Raw genomic sequence first — 19,540 nt, forward strand, 5'->3', positions numbered from 1 at the left:
GTATAAGGTGTATATAATGACCTATAGGCTGTGTGTGTGTACAAGGTGTATATAATGACCTATAGGCTGTGTGTGTGTACAAGGTGTATATAATGACCTATAGGCTGTGTGTGTTTACAAGGTGTATATAATGACCTATAGGCTGTGTGTGTTTACAAGGTGTATATAATGACCTATAGGCTGTGTGTGTTTACAAGGTGTATATAATGACCTATAGGCTGTGTGTGTTTACAAGGTGTATATAATGACCTATAGGCTGTGTGTGTTTACAAGGTGTATATAATGACCTATAGGCTGTGTGTGTTTACAAGGTGTATATAATGACCTATAGGCTGTGTGTGTTTACAAGGTGTATATAATGACCTATAGGCTGTGTGTGTTTACAAGGTGTATATAATGACCTATAGGCTGTGTGTACAAGGTGTATATAATGACCTATAGGCTGTGTGTACAAGGTGTATATAATGACCTATAGGCTGTGTGTACAAGGTGTATATAATGACCTATAGGCTGTGTACACAAGGTGTATATAATGACCTATAGGCTGTGTATACAAGGTGTATATAATGACCTATAGGCTGTGTGTACAAGGTGTATATAATGACCTATAGGCTGTGTGTACAAGGTGTATATAATGACCTATAGGCTGTGTGTACAAGGTGTATATAATACATAAATGCATTCTGTGCTTAGATTTGGGTGCCATTCCCAAGATATGTCATTGTGATATGCAAATTATTCCAAACTACGGAATATTCCGATATCCAAAATACCCCTGGTCCCAAACATTTTGGATATGGGAGACTCACCCTGTATAGTAATAATGATGGTATCGGTGAGGGAAGGAGACGCACCAGCGGGAAGAGGGCCCTGCTCGTGATGGCTGACAGTGTAAAGTATCTGTGCTGTGTTATATGTGATGTAGAGCGTGTGAATACCTTCTGCCTACAGGCCACAAGCGGCAGCAGCTGAGGGTCCGCAGGTCCCATCCTCTGTGACGGTGACATTTGTGGTGACAGCTGTTATATTCCTGTATGTAAATAGACGGGAACACGTGGCGGAGGACAGTGAGCCTTTGTCACAGTGTGGTGTCACTCTCAGCCACCTGTCCCTCAGCTCATCCCTGTAATGGTTCCTTCACTTCCCCCAAATCCTCTATGTAACAGGCCCCGCCATCTGTCACAGTGACTACAATAGCGCGGCGTATCTCGCACAATGATAATTCTGCTTCATACACAACAACTACAGCCAGAGCCTCCAATATGATGCTAATCATGGGACTTTTTACTCATCACCCTATTTACAAAGTCTAAAGTCATTTTTATATTGTCTGCTGTTAACCTACATAAAATATGGATTAAATCATGTTACCTCCAGATATGATGTTAAATCAGAAACTTTTTGGAATGTGTAATTAATGCTACAATTAGTAAATCTGAGATCTGACTTAATGCTCGTTCTCTCATGTCTCAGAAGGAGCCGCTGGTTACATTGGCGCTCTGCCTTTGCTTCCCGCCATCTCTTCCCTATACGTTATAGCAGACAGAACCTGCATATTACAGTCAGCTGGGACATCTCTAGCAATGGATGACAGAACGCCTTCGGTGGCAGTCATTGTGTTTCTTGTTGTAAATTGGGTACACAAGGATATGTAAGATATGGAGTAAGTGTGTCTAGAACAGCTTGTAGTCATTGGAGCGCTAGTACTTTTAGCAGCAGCAGAACAGAGTATGTCAGCCCCATCCACTCCCCTGTTGTGCAGTTTGGGGTGGTGATGGCGCTCAGCAATGGCTGTGGGTGTAGGGGGTGACTCTCTTCTCTCTTCCATTCTGACTTCTGCATTATCTTTATCCTCAGGGTCTCCCCAGATCCTCCTCTACCTGCGGATGGGTCCTAGAAATCTCTCTCTCTTCTCTCCTTCCAACTCTTCCCAATTCTGTCCCGTCCTTCTCTTCCTAAAAGGTGAGATGGAGAAATGTGACGCTCCTGTACTCGCTGATTAGGTGATAATAATGGGACGCTCCTGGATGGGGAGCCCGGACTCGCTGATTAGGTGATGATGATAATAATGGGACGCTCCTGGACGGGGAGCCTGGACTCGCTGATTAGGTGATGATGATAATAATGGGACGCTCCTGGACGGGGAGCCCGGACTCGCTGATTAGGTGATAATAATGGGACGCTCCTGGATGGGGATCCCGGACTCGCTGATTAGGTGATGATAATAATGGGACGCTCCTGGACGGGGAGCCTGGACTCGCTGATTAGGTGATGATAATGGGACGCTCCTGGACGGGGAGCCCGGACTCGCTGATTAGGTGATGATAATGGGACGCTCCTGGACGGGGAGCCCGGACTCGCTGATTAGGTGATAATAATGGGACGCTCCTGTACTCGCTGATTAGGTGATAATAATGGGACGCTCCTGGACGCGGAGCCTGGACTCGCTGATTAGGTGATAATGGGACGCAGAGGCTGGACTCGCTGATTAGGTGATAATAATGGGACGCTCCTGGACGGGGAGCCCGGACTCGCTGATTAGGTGATAATAATGGGACGCTCCTGTACTCGCTGATTAGGTGATAATAATGGGACGCTCCTGGACGCGGAGCCTGGACTCGCTGATTAGGTGATAATGGGACGCAGAGGCTGGACTCGCTGATTAGGTGATAATAATGGGACGCTCCTGGACGCGGAGCCTGGACTCGCTGATTAGGTGATAATAATGGGACGCTCCTTGACGCAGAGCCTGGACTCGCTGATTAGGTGATAATAATGGGACGCAGAGCCTGGACTCGCTTATTAGGTGATAATAATGGGACGCTCCTGGACGGGGAGCCTGGACTCGCTGATTAGGTGATAATAATGGGACGCTCCTGGACGGAGAGCTTGGACTCGCTGATTAGGTGATAATAATGGGACGCGGAGCCTGGACTCGCTGATTAGGTGATAATAATGGGACTCTCCTGGATGGGGAGCCTGGACTCGCTGATTTGGTGATAATAATGGGACTCTCCTGGATGGGGAGCCTGGACTCGCTGATTAGGTGATAATAATGGGACGCGGAGCCTGGACTCGCTGATTAGGTGATAATAATGGGACGCTCCTGGACGGGGAGCCTGGACTCGCTGATTAGGTGATAATAATAGGACGCTCCTGGACGGGGAGCCTGGACTCCCTGATTAGGTGATAATAATGGGACGCTCCTGGACGGGGAGCCTGGACTCGCTGATTTGGTGATAATAATGGGACTCTCCTGGATGGGGAGCCTGGACTCGCTGATTAGGTGATGATAATAATGGGACGCTCCTGGACGGGGAGCCCGGACTCGCTGATTAGGTGATAATAATGGGACGCTCCTGGATGGGGATCCCGGACTCGCTGATTAGGTGATGATAATAATGGGACGCTCCTGGACGGGGAGCCCGGACTCGCTGATTAGGTGATAATAATGGGACTCTCCTGGATGGGGATCCCGGACTCGCTGATTAGGTGATAATAATGGGACTCTCCTGGATGGGGAGCCTGGACTCACTGATTAGGTGATAATAATGGGACGCTCCTGGACGGGGAGCCTGGACTCGCTAATTAGGTGATAATAATGGGACGCGGAGCCTGGACTCGCTGATTAGGTGATAATAATGGGACTCTCCTGGATGGGGAGCCTGGACTCGCTGATTAGGTGATAATAATGGGACTCTCCTGGATGGGGAGCCTGGACTCGCTGATTAGGTGATAATAATGGGACGCGGAGCCTGGACTCGCTGATTAGGTGATAATAATGGGACGCTCCTGGACGGGGAGCCTGGACTCGCTGATTAGGTGATAATAATGGGACGCTCCTGGACGCGGAGCCTGGACTCGCTGATTAGGTGATAATAATGGGACGCTCCTGGACGCGGAGCCTGGACTCGCTGATTAGGTGATAATAATGGGACGCTCCTGGACGGGGAGCCTGGACTCGCTGATTAGGTGATAATAATGGGACGCTCCTGGACGCGGAGCCTGGACTCGCTGATTAGGTGATAATAATGGTACGCTCATGGACGCGGAGCCTGGACTCGCTGATTAGGTGATAATGGGACGCAGAGGCTGGACTCGCTGATTAGGTGATAATAATGGGACGCTCCTGGACGCGGAGCCTGGACTCGCTGATTAGGTGATAATAATGGGACGCTCCTGGACGCGGAGCCTGGACTCGCTGATTAGGTGATAATAATGGGACGCAGAGCCTGGACTCGCTGATTAGGTGATAATAATGGGACGCTCCTGGACGGGGAGCCTGAACTCGCTGATTAGGTGATAATAATGGGACGCTCCTGGACGGAGAGCCTGGACTCGCTGATTAGGTGATAATAATGGGACGCGGAGCCTGGACTCGCTGATTAGGTGATAATAATGGGACTCTCCTGGATGGGGAGCCTGGACTCGCTGATTAGGTGATAATAATGGGACGCGGAGCCTGGACTCGCTGATTAGGTGATAATAATGGGACTCTCCTGGATGGGGAGCCTGGACTCGCTGATTAGGTGATAATAATGGGACTCTCCTGGATGGGGAGCCTGGACTCGCTGATTAGGTGATAATAATGGGACGCGGAGCCTGGACTCGCTGATTAGGTGATAATAATGGGACTCTCCTGGATGGGGAGCCTGGACTCGCTGATTAGGTGATAATAATGGGACGCGGAGCCTGGACTCGCTGATTAGGTGATAATAATGGGACTCTCCTGGATGGGGAGCCTGGACTCGCTGATTAGGTGATAATAATGGGACTCTCCTGGATGGGGAGCCTGGACTCACTGATTAGGTGATAATAATGGGACGCTCCTGGACGGGGAGCCTGGACTCGCTAATTAGGTGATAATAATGGGACGCGGAGCCTGGACTCGCTGATTAGGTGATAATAATGGGACTCTCCTGGATGGGGAGCCTGGACTCGCTGATTTGGTGATAATAATGGGACTCTCCTGGATGGGGAGCCTGGACTCGCTGATTAGGTGATAATAATGGGACGCGGAGCCTGGACTCGCTGATTAGGTGATAATAATGGGACTCTCCTGGATGGGGAGCCTGGACTCGCTGATTAGGTGATAATAGTGGGACTCTCCTGGATGGGGAGCCTGGACTCGCTGATTAGGTGATAATAATGGGACGCGGAGCCTGGACTCGCTGATTAGGTGATAATAATGGGACTCTCCTGGATGGGGAGCCTGGACTCGCTGATTAGGTGATAATAATGGGACGCTCCTGGACGGGGAGCCCGGAACTTGTTGATTAGGTGATAATAATGTGATGCTGAAGCCGTGTATATACTCTGCACCGCTGTAGTCAATAGTGATATCTTGTAGATAAGGGCGTAAGTCCTACGGGTGAAGGTGCTATGGGCCCATGGCTGAGGAAGGCTTCCTTGTCTGTCCCAGGTTTCTATGTGAGGTTTTGGCCACTGGGCGGCACATTGGGCCCTGACAATGTTGCTATGCGGCCACAAATGACTAGTTACCCCCTGCCTGCAGGGCCTGAGAGAGACCAATGGGGCCCTGGTACTGGGGTGGATGTGACCAAACCACATGCTGCAAAGAGGACATTTCTCCCCCCTAGCAGCTAGCACAGGCCCTCGCCGGGCTCCTCCCCACAGGCCCTGGTATCCAGCACCCTCTGCCCTCCACCCCACTCCCGGCATCCCCTACCTGCTGGTGCCCACTCTCTGGGAATGGCATGGGAGCTTGCAGCATGAGGTGTGTTCAGTTACTGCCTATTATACTGCTCCATAACATTGTGGCTGCCATGTAAAGCATGTAGCTGTACTACACACAGGCTGCCTGGTACTTGTAGTGCTATAACGGCTTATGTACCACAAGCTGCCTGAGACTTGTAGTGCTATAACAGCCGGTGGCCTGAGCCCATCTTATTGTGTGAGGGCTGATTAGTAATGTCAGACATTCCCATGTAATTGTAGCACTGTGTTATGGGGGTGGGGCTTCAATTACGTGATTGCATCACCACGTCAACAGGCCCGCCCCACCCCCACACAGTCATACTTGCCGACCTTTTGGCAGCCAGGCTGATAAGTATGATGCATGTACTACTATATATTATTATTATCCTTTATTTATATGGTGCCACAAGTAATTCGCAGTGACTTACACAGTACATAAACACATAGGTGACCAGTGCCTTACACAGTACATAAACACATAGGTGACCAGTGCCTTACACAGTACATAAACACATAGGTGACCAGTGCCTTACACAGTACATAAACACAGAGGTGACCAGTGCCTTACACAGTACATACACATAGGTGACCAGTGGCTTACACAGTACATATACACATAGGTGACCAGTGCCTTACACAGTACATAAACACATAGGTGACCAGTGGCTTACACAGTACATATACACACATAGGTGACTAGTGGCTTACACAGTACATATACACATAGGTGACCAGTGACTTACACAGTACATATACACACATAAGTGACCAGTGACTTACACAGTACATAAACACATAGGTGACCAGTGACTTACACAGTACATATTAGCGGTGAGCGTGTTTGGATTTCTGAAATCCGAACCCACCGAGCCTGCCCGATCCGAGGACGATCCGGTCAGGCTCGACTTTACACATAGGTGACCAGTGCCTTACACAGTACATACACATAGGTGACCAGTGGCTTACACAGTACATATACACATAGGTGACCAGTGCCTTACACAGTACATATACACATAGGTGACCAGTGCCTTACACAGTACATAAACACATAGGTGACCAGTGCCTTACACAGTACATATTAGGGGTGAGCGGGTTCGGATTTCTGAAATCCGAACCCCCCCGAGCCCCCCCGATCCGAGTCCGATCCGAATCAGGCTCGACTTTTCCCGCCTGACTCGGATCTGAAATCGAGGCAAAACGTCATCATCCCGCCTTCCGAGTCTCGCGGGTTTTGGATCCTATATAAGGTACCCACGTCGGCGCCATTTTCTCACTCGGCTGTGGACAGTGAAGAGGGAGGGTGGGAGTTAGGGCTGTGTAGTGTAGTGTAGTGTAGTGCTGCTGTTGTCCACTACTTCAAAGTCCATAGGGGCTGGCTGTGTTGTGCTGTGCTGCTGTTGTTAATAGGGGCTGTGTCCACTACTTCAAAGTCCATAGGGGCTGGCTGGACTGTGTTGTGCAGTCAGTTCTCCATAGGGGCTGTGTCCACTCCAAAGTCCTGTGCAGTGTCCCAGTCCTAAAGAGGTGCTGTAGTGTTGTCCAGGGGGTGCTCTGTCCATCAGGGGTGCTCCCCCCAAGTGCTAAAAAAATAATATATTTTCTGTGTTTGTGAATTGTGTGCGCAGTAGCCGCACGTGCATCAACAAAGTAGTGCCAAGCGTGCGCCTGTGTCATAAGTAAAGGGCCGGCTGGCTTGACCGTTAAGGGTGCTGTAACCCCCGAAAGTACACTCCAGTCCAAACCAAAAAAAAAATTATTTTCTGTGTTTGTGAATTGTGTGCGCAGTAGCCGCACGTGCATCAACAAAGTAGTGCCAAGCGTGCGCCTGTGTCATAAGTAAAGGGCCGGCTGGCTTGACCGTTAAAGGGTGCTGTAACCCCCAAAGTACACTCCAGTCCAAACCAAAAAAAAAATTATTTTCTGTGTTTGTGAATTGTGTGCGCAGTAGCCGCACGTGCATCAACAAAGTAGTGCCAAGCGTGCGCCTGTGTCATAAGTAAAGGGCCGGCTGGCTTGACCGTTAAAGAGTGCTGTAACCCCCAAAGTACACTCCAAACCAAAAAAATATATATTTTCTGTGTTTGTGACTTGTGTGCACTGTGGCTGCACGTGCATCAACAAAGGAGCAGCGCCAAGCGTGCGCCTGTGTCCCATAAGTAAAGAGCCGGCTGGCTCATTTCTTAAAGGGTGGTGTAACCCACAAAGTGCACTACTCTCCAGCAAAAATAAAAAAATATTTTCTGTGTTTGTGTGCGCTTTAGCCGCACGTATATATATCAATATAACATAAATGGAGGACCAAACTTTCTCTGATAAAAATAAAATAGGGAAAGATCAAGAACCACTTCCTACTAGTGCTGTTGCTGCTGCTGGGAGTTGTTCATCATCCCGGAGAGGAAGTAGGAACATCACTACTTTTACTAAACAATTGACCCTCCAACAGTCCCTAGCGATGAGGATGAAGTACGACAGCAGTCATCCTGAAGCAAAACGTATAACTGAGGCCTTGACTGCTATGTTGGTGTTAGACGTGCGTCCGGTATCCGACATTAGTGCAGTGGGATTTAGACAATTGATGGAGGTAGTGTGTCCTCGGTTCCAAATCCCGTCTAGATTCCACCTGCATCCTCAAAGCAGCAGCGACAAGCGTGCGTCTGTCTGTTAAAGGGTGGTGTAACTCTCAAAGTGCTCCAAAAAATAAAAAACTATTTTTTTAATGTGTTTGTGACTTGTGTGCGATGTAGCCGCACTTGCATCCTCAAAGCAGCAGCGACAAGCGTGCGTCTGTCTGTTAAAGGGTGGTGACACCCTCAAAGTGTGCTACACAAACAATAAAAATATTCTTCTTTTTTCTGTCTTTGTGAATTGTGTGGGCTGTAGCCGCACCTGCATCCTTAAAGCAGCAGCGACAAGCGTGCGTCTGTCTGTTAAAGGGTGGTGACACCCTCAAAGTGTGCTACACAAACAATTAAAATATTGTTCTTTTTTTTTCGGTCTTTGTGAAATGTGTGGGCTGTAGCCGCACCTGCATCCTTAAAGCAGCAGCGACAAGCGTGCGTCTGTCTGTTAAAGGGTGGTGACACCCTCAAAGTGTGCTACACAAAGAATAAAAATATTCTTTTTTTTTTTCTGTCTTTGTGAATTGTGTGGGCTGTAGCCGCACTTGAATCCTCAAAGCAGCAGCGACAAGCGTGCGTCTGTCTGTTAAAGGATTACATCGGTGACAGCATCCAAGTAGGCATGTCAGACAGTCCGTACCTTTACTGGCAGGAAAAAGAAGCAATTTGGAGGTCCCTGTACAAACTGGCTCTATTTTACCTGAGTTGCCCCCCCTCCAGTGTGTACTCCGAAAGAGTGTTTAGTGCAGCCGGGAACCTTGTTAGCGAAAGGCGTAGGAGGTTGCTGCCACAAAATGTGGAGAAGATGATGTTCATAAAATGAATGATCAACTCTTCCAGGGAGACCAGCCTCCAGAACGTACAGAGGGACCTGTGGTTCCAGCAGGGACGAATTAATACTCTGTGAGGATGAGGATGTACATAACACTGAAGAGGGTGAGGAATCTGTGGATGAGGAGGATGAGGACGACTTCTTGCCTCCGTAGAGCCAGTTTGTGCAGGGACAGATTAATTGCCAGCTTGTTTTGTGGGGGCCCAAACGAACCAATCATTTCAGCCACAGTTGTGTGGCAGACCCTGGCGCTGAAATGATTGGTTTGTTAAAGTGTGCATGTCCTGTTTATACAACATAAGGGTGGGTGGGAGGGCCCAAGGACAATTCCATCTTGCACCTCTTTTTTTTCTTTGCATTATGTACAGTTTGGGGCCTAGTTTTTCAATGCCATCCTGTCTGCCACTGCAGTTTCACGCCTAGATGGGTCACGTGTTTGTGCCGCCCACTCGTGTCGCTTAGCATAGTCATCCAGCTACCTCGGTGCAACCTTTTGGACATAAAAACACTATTGTGAGGTGTGAGGTATTCAGAATAGACTGGAAATTAGTGGAAATTAAGGTTATTGAGGTTAATAATAGCATAGGAGCAGAAAAACCTACAAATTCTGTGATTTTAGCTGTTTTTATGCTTTTTTTCAAAAAAATACAGATCCAAAACACAAAACCCAGAACCCAAAACACGGAAGGGTGGTTTTGGCAAAACCAATCCAGATCCAAAACACGAAGAAAGATCCAGATCCAAAACCAAAACACAAAACACGAAAAGTGGCCGGTGCACACCCCTAGTACATATACACATAGGTGACCAGTGCCTTACACAGTACATAAACACATAGGTGACCAGTGGCTTACACAGTACATATACACATGGGTGACCAGTGCCTTACACAGTACATAAACACATAGGTGACCAGTGCCTTACACAGTACATAAACACATAGGTGACCAGTGCCTTACACAGTACATAAACACATAGGTGACCAGTGCCTTACACAGTTCATACACATAGGCTGACCAGTGCCTTACACAGTACATATACACACATAGGTGACTAGTGGCTTACACAGTACATATACACATAGGTGACCAGTGCCTTACACAGTACATAAACACATAGGTGACCAGTGCCTTACACAGTACATAAACACATAGGTGACCAGTGACTTACACAGTACATATTAGCGGTGAGCGTGTTCGGATTTCTGAAATCCGAACCCCCCGAGCCTGCCCGATCCGAGGCCAATCCGGTCAGGCTCGACTTTACACATAGGTGACCAGTGCCTTACACAGTACATACACATAGGTGACCAGTGCCTTACACAGTACATACACATAGGTGACCAGTGGCTTACACAGTACATATACACATAGGTGACCAGTGCCTTACACAGTACATATACACATAGGTGACCAGTGCCTTACACAGTACATAAACACATAGGTGACCAGTGCCTTACACAGTACATAAACACATAGGTGACCAGTGCCTTACACAGTACATACACATAGGCTGACCAGTGCCTTACACAGTACATATACACACATAGGTGACTAGTGGCTTACACAGTACATACACATAGGTGACCAGTGGCTTACACAGTACATATACACATAGGTGACCAGTGCCTTACACAGTACATAAACACATAGGTGACCAGTGCCTTACACAGTACATAAACACATAGGTGACCAGTGCCTTACACAGTACATAAACACATAGGTGACTAGTGGCTTACACAGTACATACACATAGGTGACCAGTGGCTTACACAGTACATATACACATAGGTGACCAGTGCCTTACACAGTACATAAACACATAGGTGACCAGTGCCTTACACAGTACATAAACACATAGGTGACCAGTGCCTTACACCGTACATAAACACATAGGTGACCAGTGCCTTACACAGTACATACACATAGGTGGACCAGTGGCTTACACAGTACATATACACACATAGGTGACTAGTGGCTTACACAGTACATATACACATAGGTGACCAGTGACTTACACAGTACATATACACACATAGGTGACCAGTGACTTACACAGTACATACACACACAGGTGACCAGTGACTTACACAGTACATACACACATAGGTGACCAGTGACTTACACAGTACATAAACACATAGGTGACCAGTGACTTACACAGTACATATTAGCGGTGAGCGTGTTCGGATTTCTGAAATCCGAACCCCCCGAGCCTGCCCGATCCGAGGCCGATCCGGTCAGGCTCGACTTTTCCCGCCTGACTCGGATCTGAAATCGAGGCAAAACGTCATCATCCCGCCTTCCGGGTCTCGCGGGTTTTGGATCCTATATAAGTTACCCGCGTCGGCGCCATTTTCTCACTCGGCTGTGGACAGTGAAGAGGGAGGGTGGGAGTTAGGGCTGGCTGGGCTGTGTAGTGTAGTGCAGTGTAGTGTTGTGCTGTGCTACTGTTGTCCATAGGGGCTGTGTCCACTCCTCCAAAGTCCATAGGGGCTGGATGGACTGTGTTGTGCAGTCAGTTGTCCATAGGGGCTGTGTCCACTCCAAAGTCCTGTGCAGTGTCCCAGTCCTAAAGGGGTGCTGTAGTGTTGTCAAGGGGGTGCTCTGTCCATCAGGGGTGCTCCCCCCAAGTGCAAAAAAATATATATATATTTTTTCTGTGTTTGTGAATTGTGTGCGCAGTAGCCGAACGTGCATCAACAAAATAGCGCCAAGCGTGCGCCTGTGTCCCATAAGTAAAGGGCCGGCTGGCTTGTCCGTTAAAGGGTGCTGTAACCCCCAAAGTGCACTCCAAACAAAATAAAAAAATATTTTCTGTGTTTGTGAATTGTGAGCACTGTGGCTGCACGTGCATCAACAAAGGAGCAGCGCCAAGCGTGTGCCTGTGTCCCATAAGTAAAGAGCCGGCTGGCTCATTTCTTAAAGGGTGGTGTAACCCACAACGTGCACTACTCTCCAGCAAAACTAAAAAAATATTTTCTGTGTTTGTGTGCGCCTTAGCTGCACGTATATATCAATATAACATAAATGGAGGACCAAACTTTCTCCGATAAAAATAAAATCATCCCAGAGAGGAAGTAGGAACACCACTACTTTTACTAAACAATTGACCCTCCAACAGTCCCTAGCGAGGAGGATGAAGTACGACAGCAGTCATCCTGAAGCAAAACGTATAACTGAGGCCTTGACTGCTATGTTGGTGTTAGACGTGCGTCCGGTATCCGCCATTAGTGCAGTGGGATTTAGACAATTGATGGAGGTAGTGTGTCCCCGGTTCCAAATCCCGTCTAGATTCCACCTGCATCCTCAAAGCAGCGGCGACAAGCGTGCGTCTGTCTGTTAAAGGATTACATCGGTGACAGCATCCAAGTAGGCATGTCAGACAGTCCGTACATGTACTGGCAGGAAAAAAAGGCAATTTGGAGGCCCCTGTACAAACTGGCTCTATTTTACCTGAGTTGCCCCCCCTCCAGTGTGCACTCCGAAAGAGTGTTTAGTGCAGCCGGGAACCTTGTCAGCAAAAGGCGTAGGAGGTTGCTTCCACAAAATGTGGAGAAGATGATGTTCATAAAAATGAATTATCAACTCTTCCAGGGAGACCAGCCTCCAGAACGTACAGAGGGACCTGTGGTGGTGGATTCCAGTGGGGACGAATTAATACTCTGTGAGGATGAGGATGTACAGAACACTGAAGAGGGTGAGGAATCGGTGAATGAGGAGGATGAGGACGACATCTTGCCTCCGTAGAGCCAGTTTGTGCAGGAACCGATTAATTGCCAGCTTGTTTTGTGGGGGCCCAAAGGAACCAATCATTTCAGCCACAGTCGTGTGGCAGACCCTGGCGCTGAAATGATTGGTTTGTTAAAGTGTGCATGTCCTGTTTATACAACCATAAGGGTGGGTGGGAGGGCCCAAGGACAATTCCATCTTGCACCTCTTTTTTTTCTTTGCATTATGTACTGTTTGGGACCTAGTTTTTCAAACTGCCATCCTGTCTGCCACTGCAGTGTCACTCCTAGATGGGCCACGTGTTTGTGCCGCCCACTCGTGTCGCTTAGCATAGTCATCCATCTACCTCGGTGCAACCTTTTGGACATAAAAACACTAGTGTGAGGTGTTCAGAATAGACTGGAAATTAGTGGAAATTAAGGTTTTTGAGGTTAATAATAGCATAGGAGCAGGAAAACCCACACATTCTGTGATTTTTAGCGGTTTTTATTCTTTTTTAAAAAAAAATACAGATCCAAAACACAAAACCCAGAACCCAAAACACCGAAGGGTGGTTTTGGCAAAACCAATCCAGATCCAAAACACGAAGAAAGATCCAGATCCAAAACCAAAACATGAAAAGTTGCCGGTGCACACCCCTAGTACATATACACATAGGTGACCAGTGACTTACACAGTGCATATACACACATAGGTGACCAGTGACATACAGTACAGTACATATACACATGGGTGACCAGTGACTTACACAGTACATACACACATAGGTGACCAGTGACTTACACAGTACATACACACACAGGTGACCAGTGACTTACAGTACAGTACATTGAATATAGGACAAAGATAATATACATGGCTAGATTAGCGACCAGTGTTAGGTGTCCTAGTGGGGAGTAAGAAGTAGATGAAAGTAAAGTAGGGAGAAGCACAAGAGGGTATATACTCCATTATAGCGCCGGCCTCTGTTACTGGCTGATACTTTATTCCAATAAATGTCCATTAAAATATAAAATGTCCTCTTTATAACACCAATGACGGGTGCTGTAAGCTGAAGTTATAAAGGATTTTGCTTGATATTTTGTATGTGCTGAATACAGCGTCCGATCTTCTCTGTTACTGACGGAAACTTTCTTCTATCATCAGACAGAATCAGGCCGTGAATCCAGTGCGACGCAGATCATCAACCAGGATCTCACTGGTAAGGTCACCGGCCAATGACTGTATCATCAATAGGGATTATATTATTATGTTCTAGGCCCGTACACTCACTTATTGGTATCCTTATGTTCTAGGCCCGTACACTTACTTATTGGTATCCTTATGTTCTAGGCCCGTACACTCACTTATTGGTGTCCTTATGTTCTAGGCCCGTACACTCACTTATTGGTGTCCTTATGTTCTAGGCCCGTACACTTACTTATTGGTGTCCTTATGTTCTAGGCCCGTACACTTACTTATTGGTATCCTTATGTTCTAGGCCCGTACACTCACTTATTGGTGTCCTTATGTTCTAGGCCCGTACACTTACTTATTGGTATCCTTATGTTCTAGGCCCGTACACTCACTTATTGGTATCCTTATGTTCTAGGCCCGTACACTCACTTATTGGTGTCCTTATGTTCTAGGCCCGTACACTTACTTATTGGTATCCTTATGTTCTAGGCCCGTACACTCACTTATTGGTATCCTTATGTTCTAGGCCCGTACACTTACTTATTGGTATCCTTATGTTCTAGGCCCGTACACTTACTTATTGGTATCCTTATGTTCTAGGCCCGTACACTCACTTATTGGTATCCTTATGTTCTAGGCCCGTACACTCACTTATTGGTGTCCTTATGTTCTAGGCCCGTACACTTACTTATTGGTGTCCTTATGTTCTAGGCCCGTACACTTACTTATTGGTATCCTTATGTTCTAGGCCCGTACACATACTTATTGGTATCCTGATAAAAATAATAAAAATTATGTGTTTTGTATGTATGTGTATTCATATATCTATATGCGTGTGTGTGTGTATATATATTAGATTTTATTATGTGATATCATCCAAATCCATCCAGTGGAAGGCCCAGAACAGGCTTCCGGGGTCACAGTTCTGCCCAGCGTACACCAACGTGAGGTCTGACCATGACCCTAAACTCCCTGAAACCTGCCCAAGATCCGACTGGACTAGATTACTTTTCTGTAAGACTTGGCAGCTTTACCTGAGAGCTGTGGAAGATATTTGCCAACAAAGAAACTTATTATACTGTATATATAATATAGCAAAGTTTACAACATTACAACATTAAATGGCAATAGCTTGTATACAGTCTGATGAGTTGGATTGAAGTACTGTGCTATCGTTCATATATAGCTGCCACCACAAAGGTGTGCGCAGATGTGATCCTTGCACCAAAAGGTGTGGGCAAACTGAAGTTGTGAACTGGTAACTGACACCTCTTGGACCTCTGGTAAGATGGCGAATAGCTCCTCATGCCTGGCTGGGCAGCACTTATACTGACGGCCACCTGGACAGCACTCTGGTGAGTGGCACTTGGAATATTAGCAGGGTGAAGGGCAGCTCCTTCTCAAGATTTTACCATAAGGAGTCCCTCACTGGGACTGGCAGACAGCAGTTTTCCCTTAAGACAGTGGCACTAGGGACCCCTCCCCTCCTGGGGCTGTGGCACTAGGGACCCCTCCCCTCCTGGGGCTGTGGCAATTTGGGCTTGCGCCCTGACACTTGGGGTTGTACCCAGACATGTGGAGATGTGGCCCCAAGGAGACCGGGCCGAGCAGAGGCAGGACTCGCTGAAGGGTGTTGTACACCTTTTTCTTTTTGGTTTACATTGTCCCTTCAGAACTTCCAAGAGACTGGACCGCGGGAACCTCTGAAACCTGTGGTTGCTCAGCGCAGGAGTAGAACACCTGTGAATCGCCGTCTCAGTTTCTGTCACACTAGAAGCAGCAGGAGAATCAATCTCCCAAAGACACGTCAGCAGCAGAAAACCCAGAAAGTTTTGTGACGGAGGGGCCTATTCATCAGAACATAATTACAGTCAAGTGCATAAATATTGGGACATTGACAGAATTTTCATGTTTTGGCCTCTATTCACCACCACAATGGCTTTGAAATGAAACAAACAAGAGGTGCTTTAACTGCAGACTTTCAGATTTAATTTGAGAGCAATTACATCCAAATCAGGTGAACGGTGTAGGAATTACAACGGTTTCTATATGTGCCTCCCACTTTTTAAGGGGCCAAAAGTAATGGGACAAACTAAACAATCCTAAATCTAATTTTCACTTTTTAATACTTTGTTGCAAATCCTTTGCCGGTAATTACAGGGTGAAGTCTGGAACGCATAGACATCACCAGACACTGGGTATCATCCCTGGTGATGCTCTGCCAGGCCTCTATTGCAAATGTCTTCAGTTCCTGCTTGTTCTTGGGACATTTTCCCTTCAGTTTTGTCTTCATCAAGTGAAATGCATGCTCAATTGGATTCAGGTCAGGGGATTGACTTGGCCATTGCATAATATTCCACTTTTTAGCCTTAAAAAACTCTTTGGTTGCTTTTGCAGTATGCTTCGGGTCATTGTCCATCTGCACTGTGAAGCGCCGTCCAATGAGTTCTGAAGCATTTGACTGAATATGAGCATATAATTTTGCCCGAAACACTTCAGAATGCATTCTGCTGCTTTTATCAGCAGTCACATCATCAATAAATACAAGGAAACCAGTTCCATTGGCAGCCATACATGCCCACGCCATGACACTACCACCACCATCCTTTACTGATGAGGTGGTATGTTTTGGATCATGAGCAGTTCCTTTCCTTCTCCATACTCTTCTCTTCCCATCACTCTGGTACAAGTTGATCTTTGTCTCATCTGTCCATAGTATGTTGTTCCAGAACTGTAATGGCTTTTTTAGATGTTGTTTGGCAAACTCTAATCTGGTCTTACTGTTTTTGAGGCTCACCAATGGTTTACATCTTGTGGTGAACCCTCTATATTCACTCTTGTGAAGTCTTCTCTTGATTGTTGACTTTGACACATATACACCTACCTCCTGGAGAGTGTTCTTGATTTGGCCAACTGTTGTGAAGGGGTTTTTCTTCACCAGGGAAATAATTCTTCTGTCATCCACCACAGTTGTTTTCCGTGGTCTTCTGGGTCTTTTGGTGTTGCTGAGCTCTCCGGTGCATTCTTTCTTTCTTTTTAAGAATGTTCCAAACAGTTGATTTGGCGATACCTAATATTTTTGCTCTCTCTCTGATGGATTTGTTTTGATTTTTCAGCCTAATGATGGCTTGCTTCACTGATAGTGACAGCTCTTTAGATCTCATATTGAGAGTCGACAGCAACTGATTCCAAATGCAAATGTCACACCTAGAATCAACTCCAGACCTTTTACCTGCTTAATTGATAATGAAATAACGAGTGAATAGCCCACACCTGTCCATGAAATAGCTTTTGAGTTGATAGTCCCATTACTTTTGGCCCCTTAAAAAGTGGGAGGCACATATAGAAACCGTTGTAATTCCTATACCGTTCACCTGATTTGGATGTAATTACCCTCAAATTAAATCTGAAAGTCTGCAGTTAAAGCACATCTTGTTTGTTTCATTTCAAAGCCATTGTGGTGGTGAATAGAGGCCAAAATATGAAAATTCTGTCAATGTCCCAATATTTATGCACCTGACTGTATCACTAGTAATAATTCTATTTGAAGCTCGCTGCAGGTGTCCAATCCCCCCCACCCCCCGCGCTGTGGCAAAGTCAGATGCACTTGATAACCTATATACATTAGATAATAACGGATCTCCTCTGTATGTGACCTGTATACATTAGATGATAACAGATCTCTGCTGTATGTGACCTGTATACATCAGATAATAACGGATCTCCTCTGTATGTGACCTGTATACAATAGATAATAACGGATCTCCTCTGTATGTGACCTGTATACAATAGATGATAACTGATCTCTGCTGTATGTGAGCTGTATACAATAGATAATAACGGATCTCCTCTGTATGTGATCTGTATACAATAGATAATAACGGATCTCCTCTGTATGTGACCTGTATACAATAGATAATAACGGATCTCCTCTGTATGTGACCTGTATACAATAGATGATAACTGATCTCTGCTGTATGTGAGCTGTATACAATAGATAATAACAGATCTCCACTGTATGTGACCTGTATACATTAGATAATAACGGATCTCTGCTGTATGTGACCTGTATACAATAGATAATAACGGATCTCCTCTGTATGTGACCTGTATACAATAGATAATAACGGATCTCTGCTGTATGTGACCTGTATACAATAGATAATAACGGATCTCCTCTGTATGTGACCTGTATACATTAGATAATAACTGATCTCTGCTGTATGTGACCTGTATACAATAGATAATAACGGATCTCCTCTGTATGTGATCTGTATACAATAGATAATAACGGATCTCTGCTGTATGTGACCTGTATACAATAGATAATAACTGATCTCTGCTGTATGTGACCTGTATACAATAGATAACGGATCTCTGCTGTATGTAACAGGCAAAAACCGTACATCGCGGCTTTTCGCCTCTATTGAATACGGGTCTCTGTATGACTTGTATAACCGTCCTTTCATTCTGTTCTGCAGCAAAAGCACCAGCCATATATGATGCCTCCTCCCCAGATGCATTACAATGGACACTACAATGAGCCTCATACCTCCTCTCAAGGTGAGCACTTTTGTGTTTTTATATACATCACTGTGAGAGGACAATGGATATTATTATATAGTAGTTATAATTTACCATCTCCCTGATGTATCGAGCTGTCTGGAAAACCGTCAGAGCCACATGACCGTGGTCACAATGTGCCAACATTTTGGCTTACACCAGGGTGTTCCTGTGGCATTAGCGCCCTTTGGGCAGAGATCATGTAGTATCGGTTCATATGGGATGCGATCCCGTCATGGGCACCTACTCTGATTCTCTGCCCAAAAGGCCGACAACTGGGAAGCTGGAGACCTAGTTCCGGCCCTGGTTGGGGGTGCCTGAGGATGACACGGGTCTTTCCTGATAGACATCCCTGCCGGAGGCCTACATGCCACATTCTATTGTCTCCGCCAGGAGGCTGGTGCCTGAGGATGACACGACACGGGTGCTGTGACCTTTCCTGATAGTGTGTGGCATGTAGGCCTCCGGCAGGGATGTCTGTCTCCTCCAGGAGGCTGGTGCCTGAGGATGACCCGGGTGCTGTGACCTTTCCTGATAGTGTGTGGCATGTAGGCCTCCGGCAGGGATGTCTATGGTCTCCGTCAGAAGGCTGGTGCCTGAGGATGACATGGGTGCTGTGACCTTTCCTGATAGTGTGTGGCATGTAGGCCTCCGGCAGGGATGTCTATGGTCCCCGTCAGAAGGCTTGTGCCTGAGGATGACACGGGTGCTGTGACCTTTCCTGATAGTGTGTGGCATGTAGGCCTCCGGCAGGGATGTCTATGGTCTCCGTCAGAAGGCTGGTGCCTGAGGATGACACGGGTGCTGTGACCTTTCCTGATAGTGTGTGGCATGTAGGCCTCCGGCAGGGATGTCTATGGTCTCCGTCAGAAGGCTGGTGCCTGAGGATGACCCGGGTG

General features: G+C 46.8%; 1 protein-coding gene across 2 annotated transcripts in view; it reads left to right on the plus strand.

Annotated features, from left to right (window-relative positions):
- PTPN21 (protein tyrosine phosphatase non-receptor type 21) overlaps positions 1-19,540 on the plus strand; it is a 104,680-nt gene that overhangs the window by 72,390 nt on the left and 12,750 nt on the right. For both annotated transcript variants that reach the window (XM_088475204.1, XM_088475205.1), the window contains 2 exons: positions 14,049-14,103; positions 18,560-18,641. In XM_088475204.1, coding sequence (XP_088331330.1) covers positions 14,049-14,103; positions 18,560-18,641 — 137 coding nt within the window. The remainder of the gene's footprint in view (positions 1-14,048; positions 14,104-18,559; positions 18,642-19,540) is intronic.

The sequence above is a fragment of the Taudactylus pleione genome, unplaced genomic scaffold, assembly GCF_031769625.1.
Source record: "Taudactylus pleione unplaced genomic scaffold, aTauple2 ptg000166l, whole genome shotgun sequence".
In the NCBI taxonomy this organism is placed as follows: Eukaryota; Metazoa; Chordata; class Amphibia; order Anura; family Myobatrachidae; genus Taudactylus; species Taudactylus pleione.